Here is a 17,119-nt window from a genome sequence, read left to right as displayed (position 1 = left end):
ATTCCCCCAAAATAATCGAAGCAGTAATGATCTCGGGAAAATGCGTTGTTACCCCTCATTTTTTTCCCTTTTGGTTGCGATCAGTTTTTGAAGGCGTCAGAGGGGGGCTGGGAGAGAGGGGGTATGTAGTTAAACGATCACATCACGGAGTTAAGAATCCTGACAAGAAATTGGTGTAGACAACTTCCCAGTCTTGTAAAAACAAAGCAAAACTCCATATGATGTCAGATTTTTTATTTATTTATGTTTTTATTAAGTCTTCACATACATTATTTTACATCAGTTATCATTATGTAAATTTTTACGCAATGTGTTTCGCAGTTAAATCGAGGGTGATCACTAATGAATAGCAAAACCAACCGCCAAAAAGTTTGCGACCATTTCGAAAATAAACTCTGCGATCCCTTACGGTCATCTGTGGAACAAAAAATTACGCTCGCGATCTCAAGTGTTCGCCAAGAGTAGAACCATGCCCTATCTCATGCGACCAGCTGTCATCGTTTGCGATTGTGGTCGTTCAATCCCATGGAAAACAAAGTATCCCGAACTCATATGGAAACACTACCGTCTTTGATCATTTGTGATCCAGAAATTACAATTCCTGGTAAATTTTAAAACTAAGACGGAAGATCCTACCCCAAAACGGATGATGAATCCGTGTTAGGATTCGCGCTCTGTTATCCTTGAACTGCCCCTCTCCTTCACACAACAAAAAACAAAAACAAACAAAGAAAAGGAGAGAGATGAATGGTAAAAAAATTACCGGCTGCTTCCTTTACTCAATAATCGCTTCCTTAATTAAAGACGTACCTGAAATCTCACCTCTGTTGTTTTCCCTTTAATCCTCAAACTTCTAACGAATCGAATCGAATTTTGCACAAGCTTATGTTAGCTTAGCCGACTTTTTAAAGATCGTTTTTTAATCTCTTTTAACACCAGCGCAATAACTGAAACAACAAGACGGGCAAAAAAAATTCTCACTCATCTGATGATTCTGTCAAGTCAAACAATGATTGCTGCTGCACGCACAAACTACAACAAAAGTATATGTCTATCTAATTATATATTTCACTGGATGAAAACGTCTTTGAAAATGGGTGTATATATAGAGCTGTTTCGACAAAGGCTGACTATAAAAATAAGATTAAACGCGTACGCGACAATGCCGAAAGGTAGTCTGGGAAATACCCAATAAAATTCAATAAAAGCTCAGAATCCATATTGTCCACCATCTCAAGTCTTCGCTGTAAGGTCGAGGGATTATGGATTCTGAGCTTTTATTGAAACTTATTGGGTATTTCGTAGACTACCTTTCGGCATTGTCGCATTGTCGTCAACCTTTGTCGAAACAGCTGTATACATATGCTCACTCCTGTCTACTCAAAACAAAAAGATAACTAAAATAAAGGAAATAAAGCTAGTTGGCACAGAGGGATTTATCCTCATAGAGGCAGAATCCGTTGAAGATCTTACTGAAAGGCGTAGTTTATCTCTATGCATTACATGAGGGTGAAATGAGATATTTGTCGCCACTTTTCCTTGCGGGATTGGATTTATTTTGACTGGTCGGTGGTTGTTCAAATTTGATTTTTTACTCAGAAGCGTGATGTTGACCACTGTTGCCTGATCTGGGTTAACAGTCACTCTCAACTTGGTGTTTTTGTATCTCCGTTTAGCCACGCGAATCGTATAATTACCAGGAACTAACAGGCGCCAGAAATCACCATCTTTGTAAGTCTTGATCTTCTTTGCACGATTCTCGACAATAACTCTCGCCCCCTCAAGTGGACGACCTTTCTCATCAACTACAAAGCCCCTAATGCCTGTATTGTGAACCAGCTCAATGTACTTAAGTAAAGGGTCACGATTGGCGTACCAGTAGGGCGTGATGTACAGTGCTGGGGGGTACTTGCAGCAACCAAGTTCCAAAGTGATCTCAAAGCAGTTTCTACATGGAAAGAAACAGAGATTAACATCTGCAGTCGTACACTTGAACGAACCGCTGCAAGACCTAACCTAACCGAGCTAAATTTTCGCGTCCGCCATGTCAGTTTAAGTCCAGTTTCATTTTTAAAACTAGTGTTGCGGCAGAGTTTAGTCAGAGAAGAATGAATTTAAATAACAGAGTATACAGATTAAATACATTAAAATACTCCAAAGGAAAAGGGCGTTCTAAGGTTATGAACGTGAAAGTTCCTTTGACCAACTTTGACTCGGTCAACAACGTTTCTTCATATAAACACTCGGTTTGGGTAAAAGGGTAACCTGTGAAGCAACGCCAACTATTTTGCATATAAACAGATGCTGATGTAGCAACAGTCATAGCATGCATAGTCCGATAGAGTGTGTGCACGGCGGCCATGTTTAAGGACTAAAACAATAGAAGATGTTTGCATAAAAATAGAATATATTTCCCAAAGGAAAATCATTGTATTGTTTTGGTCCTCCAACATGGCGGTCGTGCACACACTCTATAGGGACTGACTCAGGATACTCACTCGAAATCAGTGCATTGCTACCGCACACCGAAAAACTTGTCATTCCTTTTTTTAATTTTATGACATGATGAAACGCAGGGGAAAATCAGTTGTATAATCATATAAGACACGGGGAACGATATCTATGATACTACGGACAATTAAGGTAGCCGTTCCTTTTACCAATGTTATGTCGATTTTGCTCGAAATTTCCATTTCTGGTGTAGTGATACTCTGGTCGACATGTGCATGCAAATCAGGGTAAATCAATTTGATTAACATTGCTAAAATAATATCCCGCAAGGCATCTTTATTATTTGATTTCAAAATTCAAAGCACTTTGCAAGTAGAAGTTACCGTACGTTTTGTAATAGTTGTAATCCTGCATTCCTCCGGATATTGGGTACCAGGCTGCGCCGTTGGTAATGCCATCTTTAAATCGCTCCCTTCTCTGGATTGGACACTGAGGATGACCCTTGTGCATTGTAGGATGCGTCTGTGAGTACACTTTGGCAATGGTAACAAAAATGTCATCATCTGGGGAACTGTAGTATACTCTCGTCCCAGACCTTTTCAATTCCCTGGGAAGGTTATCGAAGGGATAATTAACAACCAGTGTTCCTCCATGTAAATTCGCTGACAAAACAAAAGGTTCCTGGTGAATCCAGCTCATCACCGCTCGGGTTTCAGGCTGCAATTCATTCCTTTGTCCATCGTAGGGATCAGGAAAATTTCGGTTCAAGTCCACACCATTTGCGTTAAACCGTCCCCGAACACTGGTGCAGTCGCCTTCTTTGGAGTTTTCCCACCCATCAGGATTCATTGAAGGTAAGAGGTGAATCCTAGTTGTGTCGATAAGTTTTGTTATTCGTTCACTGCGTCCATAATTTGAACAAAAGTAATCAGCTAAAAGAAGAAGCAGTTCTCTTCCAACGACCTCATTTCCATGCATGTTTGCCACATACTTGAACTCCGGTTTGCCGGGCATGTGCCTCCCAGGATTCCTTGTGATCTCTAGCACCCATAACTCTTTTCCCTGGTAAGATCGGCCAATGGAATACAACCGTGTTATGTTTGGGTAAGTGGCTGCTAAGGCTTCCAGTACATGACGCAAGGCAGTGTTATTGTGATGGGTGGCTTTTACCGGGAGGATGTTCAACGACTGGACGTGTTCCAACCCGTTAAGGTGTATGACTATTGCTAGCCACAGGGTCAGCCATCTTAAATCCATTTCTTGTTCACTGCAAAATAAATTAGCCAAATATAAATATATAAATATTTGTCTGGATTTGCAAGAGGTGGGCGCTTAATCGAATAAATTATTTATACGGTATTTAGCGAGTTATCACACACCTAGGAGTCCTAGGAAGTGATAACTCGTTAAAATGGCCTCAAATGAACACAAAATAACAAACAGACAATAGGCAATACACCTTAGAAGCAAGGTATGCCATTTTTATTTAGAACTTTCCAGTATTTGTACTCCTAAACCCGATCGCAAATATTCCCATTTGCGCCGTGACCGCTATTACGCAAGATGATCATCGTTTTCAGCTTGAGCTCGTTGTTACGTTAACGACAAACGTGAGGTTCGCCTTTATGTTCTTGTTGAAAAAAATGAACCCATAGACGAGAATAGTACAAAATGATTGTGGCCTTTGATACTAACGCGAAACTACTCAAAACAGCGACTGAACCAACAGAACAGCGACAGAAACTGAAAACAGCGAGCGACATCTCTGCCACCAAAACAAACGGATAAAATTATTCCCCTTTCGGTTTTATCGACGCAATGCCACATTTAACATGTCACCCAGCTAGACAACACCGTAAGTTTTTAATTTCGTCCATAACTTGGTTCAATCACATGACGCACCACATTTCGCAACGACTGAAATCATCCTTTACTTCCTTAAAATTAACACCGCCACTCGGAAACACTTTCTTGCATGTCAAAAACTACCTGCAACGTTTACGAATCGCACCCATACCATTAACTGCTCTGTCTTGCCCCACACCTAGCGCGCGCGCATTAGAGCCCGATTGTACTTTGAATTTAATACTTGGGTTCCACAGGACACCCAAGTAATAATCGGGAATAGTTTGTTGTTGTGAAACCTATTCGCCTTCGATAAGGGCCAGATGTCGCGCTGAATCAGACAAAACACGAACAATAAACATGATGGAGTTTGTGTAAAGCGGCCAGCAGAGTGTGTTGGTCTCAAAATTCAAGTTTCGAGAGGCTTTGTCTCTTTCACTCTTCGAAGAAAAAGGACATAAACGTAACCATTCGCGATGAACAATACAATAGCATTTTTTTCTCTATGAATTCATGAGGTTTCTATAATGTCCCTATAATAGATTTTTATGCTGGTACACGACAGGCATTTTTAACTGAGATCAAGGCTTTCAATATGCTAACTCAAAATGTTTATCGCCTCATAGCAGCGGGATTGTCGCTTAGTGTATAAAAAATACCCTTCTAATTAATAAATAAATAAATAAATAAATAAATAGTAAATGGAATAGCAGGTAGAAATAAATAGTATATACCGTCTTGTAAGTACGATCCTCAATAATTAAAAACGTTCCAAAAATATTTTGCAAATGTCACGCGACCAATAATTTTTTCCCCCCTGGGACGCTAAGAAGAGAGATCCTGGGAACGAGGTTACCTCTGGTGTGTCCACTTCGCCACTTTCCAACTCATTCCATAGCCAAATTTGTGCTATTTAAGGTATCGAACGCACCCCTATAATCTGTGATTACTGCTAGTTTAGAGCCATATAAGCTAGTTTAGAGCCTCTTAATTCTAGCAGATCTTTCTTGAATGCGATATATTCCGCGGGAGGTGTGGCCGTCCGCTTCACAGTACCTTGATCCTATTTCAGAACTAACCGACATTTGGTTTCCCCAAGAATCTGTAGAATCGTTTTTCAGTTGTAGCTTCCTTTTATGTATTTCGGTTTCAACGACAGGCTTCCGTACGTATTGTAATTCATCCGGTTGTACACAAAAAACCTCTACAACTTTGACATGTGACCAGCCACGTCATACACGTCAAACAAAATATCAATTCTAAAAAATATAAAACACCCTGGCCTCAGCAATGAGGTCGCCTTGATCTGAAGATGTTACGATAAAATATAAAAGAGCCATTTTGACTTCGTTTAAGGAAAGATGAAGGAGATTTCCCTGAAAAAATAACGCTTACTTCACGCCCGGAGTCCCGGGGGATAAGATAACCCAGGTAAATTCCAATTGTTATTGTATTTGGTTGGCAATACAAGAAGATATCGTAAAAAATATGGTTAAACCAAAGGTATTTGAACACCTCCAACCAACAGCAAACCTTAAAAATTACCTTATGCCAGCAGAATAATGTCTTGCCCACAAAATTGACTGCGTAGGGCATGAGCGCACGAGCGTTGTCTATTTTGGCCTCTCACCTTGTCTGCTGCGATGTGAGGGATCGCTTGTCTGAATTTAATATCGCTCTTCTCCGTCCCAACAAACTATTTATTGTTGACCTGCAGGCTGACCGAATTTCTTTTTACACTACTTTAAATAGAAGTGAGACATTCCTTCAACATCGCAACTCGGTAGTGTCTTCCAGAGTCTGATTTGCCAACATGCTTTTGTGATTTGATCCACGCCGGTTTTCATTTAGATCACTTCCGGCCGCAATACCCACAAATCTCCCATCACAAAGAATTATGGCGACAACATGATTACTACAAGCATTCATTGTTCCGTGGCAGCAGCTTGTTTCAGACATACCTGGTGACAGGAGCCACTTTGGCGTCAAGCAAGAGGATTGAAAATTCATCCTTTTATTTATTTCTCTGATTTGATGGTCCAATTTAATTACACTTGTACAATGTAAGAGTCGTGTAAATCAGACATACCCCTTGTCAGACACGCTGTCAAGCATAGTAGTCTGTATAGAATCAACAACCGGCGAAGCAAGCGTTTCCGTGAAGTTTTCTGCACTAAAACACAGGGCGCAGAGGAGTCAAATTTGATGTAAATTCCGGCTAAATTCACTGCAAAATTGCGCGGTAAATTGAGTCTGTTGTGATCGAACAAAGCGTCATGAGATCTAATCTTATTACGAGTCTGTTGAAAGATAAGTAGATTCAGGAGCCCATTATGGGCTCCTGGTAGATTACAGAGCATGGTCGCCTGCACTGTGCATGTGGGGAAACGATCGTCGCCCCTCGGCGACGTCGGAAAAGCGAAGCTTTTCGAACGAGGCACGAAGTGCCGAGGGAAAAAACGGACTTGTCAGTCTATCTATTTTTACCGTAAGCTTATCCATATACTGTATGCATATGCGCATAAGAATGCATGTGGCTTGTGTCTTGGGGATAATCTTTCAACGGACGCGTAATAACATCCCATGACGCTTTGTTCGATCTAGACTGTTCACAGTCCCTCTATTTTTCCGTGGGATTTTCGAGACTGGTACGCTTCGGTAGAGCTGCCGCCATCTCCGCCTGCAAAAACGAGCGCGAGAGTGTCTAAACTACTTTCGCTCCCCCTCCCCACTCAACTAATCCCCACTCCCGCTCCCCTCGGTAGTTTAGACACTCTCCCCAGATCGCGCTCGCTTTTACAAACCAAGATGGCGGCAGCTCCATTGAAGCCGTACCAGTCTCGAGAATCCGACGGAAAAATAGGGGACTGTGAACGGTCTATGCTCGATCACGTTCTTGTATTTAATCAACAAACTCGATTTACAACGCAATTTCCCACTGAATTTAGCTGGAATTTACATCAAATCTGACTCCTCTGCGCCCTGTGCTAAATTGCCGATCAGTCCGTATTTTGGATGCGCGCGAAATGGGGCGAGAGCAAAAAAAAAAAAAAAAATTTCATGATTTTAAATCTGTCCCCCTTCTCAAATAGGCTCTCTAATAAGCCCCTCGGTGGCTTGATGTTGTGCTTTTAAGGAGGCTGACGTGTGAGATTAGTGGCTCCGACAGGAAGTCTAGGATCTAAAACAGCGACAAACCGAAGGACGGAAAACTGAGAAACTCGAGACAAAATTCAACTACTACAAAGACGCGCTCTAAGACAACTAACATCGTGGACAAGGCTAACTTGCAATGAGAGGAGCTAGCCACCAAAGCCAAAGTCAGCTAGCAAACGCCACGTAAAAATGCCCAAACAGGTCATCACGAAGTACGACGGCACTTATATACAAGTTTGAGGCCGAAATTGGTTCATGGGATGTACCAGTGGTTACGAAGTTTGCCCATCTGAAAGAATTGCTGGAAAGAAATGTTCTCGAATCGATCGACGGTCTTCCCTTTTCAGATTCTGAAGGCTACTTCATGAGTCGACTTTCGAGAAAACAACCAAGATCATAGGGGTGTACATCGACGTCTTGCCTGTGAGGACCCCAGCCTATTAAAGTCCACAGCTTTTGCCCACAAACTATGAACTATATAGTGCAATCTTTACTTAGAAAACTTCTGGTTGTTTATCTACTGTGTGGTGCTTGGTGTTCTCGACAAGTTGCGGAGCCCGTTTTAAAGCGGTAAAGTAGGATGACAAGACTAAGAATTTACCTCTTTAAAAACTCAAGCGTTAGAAGAGTCGAAAGCTTTTCATCCGCTGGAATTGACTGAGAAATCAAACGGTCCAAATGGCAAACCTCCGCCGCCGCCTCTTCCATCTGGCAGTTTCTACGCGCAAGGTCGTGAACCAGGCACTCGATGTGCCACGACACGAGACGCGTCCTGGGAGTGTGAAAGGGTCACGTTGCCTGCTGAGCGCCGAAAGTACTTGCAGAGCAAGCGGTTGTGTACCCCATGCAACACAATACATTGCAATGCCGTAGCCGCGCAGCCTGCGTCCATTACAAACAAAAGCAACACTCTTCAATTTGTGACAGAGGATAAAGAGCTACTCAGCCGAGAAGCGAAGCTGGAGTGGAACTGAGACTCAAGATAGGAAGGCGTGACCTGCAGAGCATTACAGTCAACCCTCTCTAAGCGGACACCTCTCTAAGGCGGACACCTCTTTAAGGCGGACAGAAAATTTAGTCCCTGCCAAATTTCACTTGTTTCTCTGTAACTGAACTCTCTCTAAGGCGGACAGCGGACACTTTTTTCCAACATGTTGGTTCATAAAACCTCTCAAAGCGGACACTGGATGTTTTTGAAATTTTATAACAGGTCCAAAATTCCGAAAAATTAGCGCAATCTGATAACAGTGGTTTTAATAAAATATACCAGACCTTACAATATGTCTTAATACAATATTAAAGTCACTTTTCCCGTCATTTATACAACAACTCATTTGCGCTGCCGTTTACTGGAATCAGTTGAGTCACTTGTTTTCTTCCTTCGCTTTTTCGCGTCTTGGTTTAGATCAACCGCAGTTGTAATCTTCTCGTTTTCTTTACCTATGCACTTTGCTATCCAGGCCACGACCTTTGGAACACCTTGAAACTTGTACTTGCATGGGACTTCAAGCCCGTACCCACCCCCACGGTTTAATCTTTTTTTCTGTAACTTCACAAGAGAGTCTACTTGATTCAAGTTCCAAGAAACAACTGACATAGCGGGTGTACATTAATGCAACAACAGTGCAGCATTACAAAGTTTTTTTCGTAGTGAATGGGGGTTATGAGCCCCGACTCCACGTACTGTCAAATAACAAGCGACACAAACGAGCTTGTTAAGGTTGATTCACAAATGTTCAAAGTGTGTATGAACTGTGTTGGATTCCGTAAGGAATATATAAAAGAGACAGCCGGCCCGTCATGACTACATTGTACACTGTAATTAAAGTATCAAAGCACTGGTTTCAGTTTTGATGTTTGGGTATCAGTTTACATGAACTCTCCCTAAGGCGGACAGTAAATCTGGTACCGAGGGTGTCCGCCGTAGAGAGAGTTGACTGTATTATTAGACACCGGCGCGACAGTTTCATACGCACACCGACGCCCTAGCTTACACGCTGTTTACAAACTGTCGTAGGCATTGTTGCCAAACGAAGCGAAACCTACAACGTGCAAGTAAGTGACACAAAGGGAAAGTACACCATTCCTCTGAGTGTTTATACGAGAGTAGACTGTGCAGCTATGCGGAGATAGTTAACAAATACCAACATCTGAGAGGAGTACATATAGAGGATACCGATACCAAACACCCTTGTCAGCGAATAAGTCAGGGAGCCTGAAACGACTAGAGAGTCCAGTGGCCACAGAAAACAGGGCGACTTGATGACGCTGTCATACATGTACAGGAGTAATTGAAAGAAGGAATCGTAGAAGAAGCGGAAATGGTAGCAACGGGGCGAGAATTCTATATGTACCTCACAAGCCAGTTGTATGAGAGAGCGCTGAAACTAATAAAATGCGGATCATGTACGACGCCTCGGCAAGAGCTTACGACTGTGCACCCTCCCCAAACGATTGTCTCAGAAGTTGGACCACGCCTTCAGAATCAACTATAGAAAGTGCTTGCTCTTATGGGGAAGATCTCACGCTGTTTCACGCTGTATCATTACAAAGATAATAATAATTCACTAATAAAGGAGGCAGATATATTAAAATTAATAAAAGCCGGGATGCTTTCCACGAATGCCGTACCTTATAGGACTTTTATAGTACTTGTTTGAATGCACGTTTGAATTGCCCTAAGGACTCTGCTTGCCTTACGTCGCATGGAAGGCTCTTACATGGGTCTTACATAGGACGGCGCCACTATTTTTGTAATGTTTTGTGCGCGGTAAGGAACATTGAGTTGTTCTCAGAGTCCCTTAGGTTATATGCACTTTCTCGAGAGAGCTTTGCGTAGACGACCTTCTGACCGGCGGAACAACTACCGAAGATGTAAAACACAAGAAAGCCATAACAATTGAGAAACTCCGTCAGACGAATTTCCATTAAACAGGTGACACTCGAAAGAGAAAGAGCTAGATTTTGATTTGGATGAAGAAGCGGAGAACGAGGACGACTTAAAGGGGTTATATCAGCTGGGGCTAGTTCAGTGGTCTCTCAATCTGCTTGCACTTGACTAAATAGCTGAAAAAAAAACCCGGGAACCTTGATACTTGCATATACGGCTGTATAAATCACTGCTTGTCCAAGGAGCAGTGAACCGTGCACAATGTCTTATAAAGAGGAGAATATTTTAAGTTACTTACCGAAAATTAATGTCACCTTTTGTAGCATTCGAATTCATGTGTTCGAGAGATAGCAGAAGAGTCCGGCTGAAACTAATTTGCATACATTTCATGGCGGGATTTTGCTTTTCCGTCACTTGCAAAAGCTTGGCTCTTCTATTACCATGGAGGGAAAAAAGATGAACGCGATATCATGACGGAAATATCTTATATTTGAACTGCTAGTGGACGATTTAGTCTATCGCAGTTGTGAAGGGAATCACTGAAACAAAATTCATGGCCTAGCGGTAAAGAAAATAAGTTTTCGTATTTAGTTCCGGTGCTTATTAGCCCGTTCGATACACGACGGTCTAAAAGAATATCAGAAATATTCTGTTAATTTAAAAGTTGTTCACTAACACTTCCAATTTACTCAGACATATCGGTCTTATAGTAATATGAAGTGCTCCTCTAGTGTCAGGAGATTCGGTCTGAATAACTCTGACATGTTCCACACGGGTAGGAAACAATTGATTCGTATACTGTGTTTGGCGTATATAAACATGAACTACAATCGATTCAAAGCATATGCCCTATTGTCGTTTAGTTGTGTCTGAACAGGTGCCCGACATAACAGGTGTTAAAGTATATGATCGACCGAAAAAAGGAATCACGGTAACACTTTAAATCTGCTGTTGAAACCTACATTGCTCGATGATTTTTTACTTGGTGGAAGTGAAAGTAGTTCAGTGGTCTCTTAATCTACTTGCACTTGACTAAATAGCTGAAAAAATAAAATACAATAAAAAAACGCGTAACCGTGATACTTGCATATACGGCTGTATAAATCACTGCTTGTCCAAGGAGCAGTGAACCGTGCACCGATGGTGTCGTATAAAGAGGGAAATATTTTAAGTTACTTACCGAAAATTAATGTCACCTTTTGTAGCATTCATGTGTTTGAGAGATAGCTTTAGGTTAACTTATGTTTAGGATGTCAAGTATGTTAACCCGTATTTTAGTGTTGCTTGTGTCTACTGCAACAGGTCCTTTCAGTTTTTGATATTATCTTTTCAGAGGTATAGAACAAGGGCTCCTTATCTGACTGTTGTTGCAGCACTGGTTCAGAAAACATCTGAAGAGATCACATATATGCATATAGCCTTTGAATAGTAGATGAACAGAACAAAGAAGAAAGACTTGCAAGCAGAAGTGATATTATCCAAGTTGGTTGTATTTAGATAATAACAGCAACCGTCTCTGCTGGCGGGCAACGGAATAAAAGGTCCAAGACACGGCACAGCACGAAACAGCTTGAGTCAGCTTTAAATTCTTATTCATTTATTTACTTTTTTTTTTACTAAATATTTGCCAGGGACTTTCATTCGTCCTTGTAAAATTGTCTCTATCACCATAACTTTTTATTTTCGTAAGAAAACCCAAGAGTAAACATCGAAAGTTCCGGTAAAGGTTGCTAAACATTAGGACGATCTGCTGCTTAGTACATAAGAGACCAAGTTTTCTCTTTCCTTCGGTACTTGACGGTGGTATCTTTTGGCAAGAAACTCTCATTGCAGGCTTTGTTTGTTTTTAATATCATGATAACGTTATGATAAGCACAAGATAAAGAAAAAAGGAAGCTAAGACAAAAACTGAGGAAAAATGCTGAAAACGACAAAACATTACTCACTAAAGGAGTTATCACAATATTAATTAATTTGTCTCCTACTTAATTAATCAGCGAAAAACGATCCTCATTATTTGTGCGGTTAACCTGCTTCTTATAGTTGACCTGAATGTCTTACCTTGCAGCCACCTGTTGTAGGGTTCAGTGACCTTGTTTACCTGCCCAACGGCCCATTCAGCCAACTATGAAATTCCTGTCATGAAGAGACAGCTTTCCTCCCAGAACAATTCTGTTTCATGTTTGACAAAAAGATAATCATAGTAAGAGTATTTCTGAAGTAGGGGAAGTTATGACTGAAAATCCAAATTCTGTTTAAATTTAGATGAGATAATCTTGCACAAATAAAGATTAACGTACTGACATCCTTTGACACTGACATCAACCGGCCACTAACTCAACTTACTAGAATTTGACGGACAAAAACTCTTACATTTCTTCAGTCCTAGATCTTATTTGTTTTGGTTTTTTTTGCTGGCGTTTTTTCGTTCGGGTCCTCTTCGCTAATTAACGCTTATTTTGGCTACCAACTAGGTCTTCGCCTTTGTCCTCAGGCTGCATCCATAAAAAGTCACAAACTGCAAACTTGTATAATTCCTAAAATAATTTTGGGCGCAAAAGTTACTGGTATAAACTGTAGATAAAAAGTTTTGCTAAACAACAAAAAATGATATTCATATAATCAAATCTTTGCCGGGTTTTTGACCATCCCAATGGGCACCTACCGTACCTGAACGTAAAAGGTTTCCATATACCAAACTCTAAGTGTGACAGGTTTGCATGATTTCCGGCGACCTTGTTTCTTCTAGCCACTGTCGACAAAATTTACATCTCTTGAAGGGCTGCAGTTATGATAGAGTATTAGCTTAAAATTAATCGTGGGTTAGTGTTAATCGGCTTTCAAACAACCCTTACGTTATCTGTACCGCGCCGTAAATGATCCCCGAGCCGAAATCCGACCGGAAATGCCCACATTGAACCGGAAATGATCCCTGACTGCAATGCCACGAAAAAGAGGCTATCTTTTAATAAGGGAACGAAGAAGCGAGGAGCGGGGAACGGGAAATCTTTAAAATGAGAAATCTTTCAAATTAGGAATCTTTAAAATAAAGAATCTTTAAACGGAGAATCCTTAAAACGGGGAATTTTTCATTAAAATGACGAATTTTTAAAATGATACTGAGAAAAATACCTGAATGGAGACTGAAAATTAAGCTAATTCAGGCGAAGTTCAGAAACACAATAGTAACTCCAGGAGCCATAATCGGAGATGGAAACCGTAAGCGTGGGTTCCACGCAAAGTTATGTATCTACCAAAAAATATATTTTTAGAAAAATTGCGCCACCTTCCTTTTGATAAACCCGCGTGGATACACGCAAATTTGCGTGGGGCTACTACCTTATATGGAAAATGGAAGAGAAGGTCCAGTTCGGTGATTGTAAATAAACTTTTCTCTTCGAGCGAGAGTGTATTCGACGCCATTAAAATTATACAATTGTTAAAGAATTTGTACTCGAAAATGATATTTTATTACCCGGTACTCTAGGAAATACTCCTGGCTAGAAAACACTAAACCTTACAGTAAAATATAAAAATGTTTTTCTCACTATTCACTTTTGTTTGAGAAGTCTTTCAACCAGTTATTTAAAATTGGTTTTATTTTAAAAAGTCTTTTAAGAGGCGGGTTAAGGCCATCGTCTTAAGCTGCGTTTTTTTAGCGCATACTGGCACGAATCTTCGCCGCGAATTTATTATTTCAAGTGATGACCCGGACATAGTATAGCCGAGAGCCGGTAAAACAGGCAATGGTTAAAAAAACTTTAGTTAAGCTTATTATTAATCAAGCAGATTTCTTTCGCAAATCAGTGCCACATTTTTCAACGTCTGTAGGAAATTAATTCAGTCTCGATTATTTTGGTCATGTGACAGCTGTTACCTTACTACTTTCAAGAAGTATTGCACAATTAAAGCTTTTAATGTTCATTCGTGTATGTAGTTGATTTCAGGGCGTAACATGTCGATCAAAACCGAAACGTAGTCGATAAGTGACCCATAAGTCGATAGTACTCGATATTTGTCGATAATGTCAATGGACAAGTTTAATTCGATAATCACAAGATTTTCCACTGATTACATGATCTATTTTTATCGAAAAAAAGGGAGACAATTTTCAATTGGCTGTGAAATTTACCAAACCAATAATAGCTGAAACGACTTTTATGAAGTGTGAACAGTTCTAAATTAAACTTTTATGATAATGAAGTTAGATAAAAAACTGAGCAGCCAAGTGATTTGTTATTCGATGTTAGCTAATTCGTACCGTGTAGCAAAACCCAAACTGACGTTCCCTGAGCCGCGTTTCATTTGGTCAGCACCGATCGGAGGTGACAAAAAAATCGTTTGGGTGACAACAGGAGCCGAACAGCGTTTCTTTCAAATCAAATATTAACAAATTTAAGTTTTGTTTTGTTGCGATTGCGTTCTTAAAGGCGTTAAAATTGATAAGCGCAGGAGTTTAATCAGGTTAAGCCATTTACTAGGACAGAAGACTGAGCGTGACCGAAGGCGGCGGGAAGCAGTATGAAGATCACTGACAACACCTGCTCAGGGCCGTACATAGCGCGGAGGCAGAGGGGGCAGCTGCCCCCCCCAGGAAAACTCAATTTTTTTTCTAACCTAGTGTTTGAGTTTGCTGAGCTATTTCTTGTAGCTATACTGCTCCGAAATCACACGAAAATCGACTAATTTGGCTGAAAAAAATCTTCCTTCAATTTGAATTCCAAATAATTATTTTGGAAAATCTTTGGAGGTAAAAGCCAGTACGAGTTTTCTTATGAAAATAATGATTTTGTAATTTGGGCTCGGCCTGTGGTATAGAATTTGGCGGGTAAATAAAGACTGACGCTACGCGACTCCCTGGCGCGTGTTTTAGCCTTTGGAATCTAGCTTACACGAGTATGTTTTTTCAGAGCTAAATTGGTCTTTAAAGGCCTGCGCTACTCTCAAATATTTGTAGCGGTTTTGGAGGATTTGATAGAGCCTTGGATTTAACCATCGTTTGTTCAACATCACAGGTCATTCGTGCCTGATGGGTTTTGATGTCCTCTTAATCTGTGTGTTCAACGATGCCACGTAGGGTATTTCAGCTGGGTTTGGTTTGTGCGTGATAGTTTTAACTGTCTTTCTTATTGAGACATGGCAATGTTTGGTTCCAGCTAAACAAGGTGTTTATGCCATTAAATAAATCGTGACAAAAAGCATCAGTGTGTTTTGTCTCCTGTAAAGGTCTTAGAGGCAAATTTCTGTGTATGTGTGTAGGGGTGAAAACAAAAACGTCTAACTAGAAACCCTGTCTGTATACGGGAGAACCCTGTGAGGGGTGTGCGGAGTTTGCCCCCTCAGACAAAAAATCCTACGTACGGCCCTGCTGCTATAAAGAGACACTGTCACCTAAGCTTAGCTGGTAATGCCCTCTCTTGTACCTTCTTCCTCCATGAAAATACAGACGGGCAAGCATCATCCTTGAGTCTTATATTTTGGCTGTCTATAAATTTATTTTCCTGTTCTAAAATGTGAGCAGAGCAAATTTTTGATCTCAAGGTTATTCTGAAGTCTTTCGTCGGGTCTCTTTTTGTTCTAGATGTCCAGACCTGTATGTCGCACAATCGTATTTTTTAAAGAAAGTCGCAGTCACGATTTGAAGTTGGTAAGAACAAAGTTGATGCTTACGGCTTTCAGAGCTTGGGGTCATCCGGAAATTTATGAAAATTAGGAAAAATGCACAGACTATACGCGAACGATTTTTATCCGATATAATTCAGTTCCATGACTTTCAATCCACCCAATTCCACGATTTTTCAGGGCCTATTAAACGACATTCTCAAATTCCACTAGTGTTTAGGTTTTTCTATGACGATGCAACCCTGCTTTGAAAAAAACTAGACTAGAGAAACAAAGTTAAAAACACTTTTTGTAGTAAAATCCGCACTCGTTTAATTCAAGATTAGTCGATACGTAGTTTCGCATTACTTTGATTCTTTTTGTACTCATTAAATGTAAATTGTAGGCACAGAGTTCATAAGGTGGAACACCGGCATCTAAAAAAGGCATTGGTCAAACTTTACTACTTCTGCTGCTAATAATTAACTGCTGTATCGACCAGGACATGCAAAATAATATAAAGTGGAATTTTGACACTTGCTATAAAGCTTTTATTTCAGTGGGTTATAACTATTCAGGGTACAATGTAATAGGGATCCCCTAGACACATTTTTACCTTCTTGCTTTTGTATAATAAATGCAAAAAGGCCAAACAGTTAAATTTTATGTATTTTATCACGGTGATTTTATGTTGAGCAGAACCTTTTTTATCTGCTCTTTGAACATCCGGGGCCTGTTTATTGCTGTTCTCAAAGAAAGCTTTCCTTCGACTTTCCAAAGCTAAAACAATTAATGGTGCTCAAAGCGTATAGTTTCTCCTAGAAACAACCAGAGCCTGGTGATTAGTTGACCGCCGGTACGAAGAGCAATCAAGGAGGACCCTTACAGCTCTGGCTCTTCTGCACAGAGTGCTCGTTACATCGGCAGCGCGCGCTGGACTAATTCTTTTGCGTCAGCATGACGTCACAAAGTTCGTTGACGCGTCACAACAACAGCAGCGTCGGTTATTTTTTAGCAGTTTTCTTTGACAGCCAAACGTCGCCAAACGTGTTGATAAATAACTGCCTGCGTATATACATATTCACAAGAGAATGAAAGTGGAATCAGCTGAGAAGTGCCCGATAATAGCTGAAGGTTAGTTCAGAAACTCTTTGTGAAGTTTGCGCTGGCTTCGCT

At 40.7% G+C, this 17,119-nt stretch overlaps 2 protein-coding genes across 9 annotated transcripts in view; one reads left to right on the top strand and one right to left on the bottom strand.

Annotated features, from left to right (window-relative positions):
* Positions 1–219: 219 nt before the first annotated feature.
* LOC146469280 (carboxypeptidase D-like) lies at positions 220–13,223 on the bottom strand. 3 transcript variants are annotated; one of them, XM_085123541.1, is made up of 4 exons: positions 13,013–13,223; positions 12,404–12,514; positions 2,840–3,718; positions 220–1,948 (listed from the first exon to the last, which is right to left on the bottom strand). In XM_085123541.1, the coding sequence occupies exons 3-4, from the start codon at positions 3,706–3,708 to the stop codon at positions 1,381–1,383; spliced, it is 1,437 nt and encodes a 478-aa protein (XP_084979667.1). In that variant the 5' UTR covers positions 3,709–3,718; positions 12,404–12,514; positions 13,013–13,223; the 3' UTR covers positions 220–1,380. The 3 variants fall into 3 exon arrangements, with proteins under 3 accessions (XP_084979667.1, XP_084979668.1, XP_084979666.1); XM_085123542.1 differs by lacking the exons at positions 12,404–12,514; positions 13,013–13,223 and adding an exon at positions 5,842–6,141; XM_085123540.1 differs by lacking the exons at positions 12,404–12,514; positions 13,013–13,223 and adding an exon at positions 5,927–6,141.
* Positions 13,224–16,930: 3,707 nt separating this feature from the next.
* LOC146469279 (ubiquitin carboxyl-terminal hydrolase 15-like) overlaps positions 16,931–17,119 on the top strand; it is a 75,916-nt gene continuing 75,727 nt past the window's right edge. For all 6 annotated transcript variants that reach the window (XM_085123529.1, XM_085123526.1, XM_085123527.1 and 3 more), the window contains exon 1: positions 16,931–17,077. In XM_085123529.1, the coding sequence (XP_084979655.1) occupies positions 17,035–17,077 (43 nt within the window). In that variant the 5' untranslated portion in view covers positions 16,931–17,034. The remainder of the gene's footprint in view (positions 17,078–17,119) is intronic.

This window comes from Pavona decussata, unplaced genomic scaffold (assembly GCF_977016875.1).
Source record: "Pavona decussata unplaced genomic scaffold, jaPavDecu1.1 SCAFFOLD_125, whole genome shotgun sequence".
Classification (NCBI taxonomy): domain Eukaryota; kingdom Metazoa; phylum Cnidaria; class Anthozoa; order Scleractinia; family Agariciidae; genus Pavona; species Pavona decussata.
The sequence above is the reverse complement of the archived record's forward strand: the minus strand, read 5'-3'. Positions and strand labels throughout refer to the sequence as shown.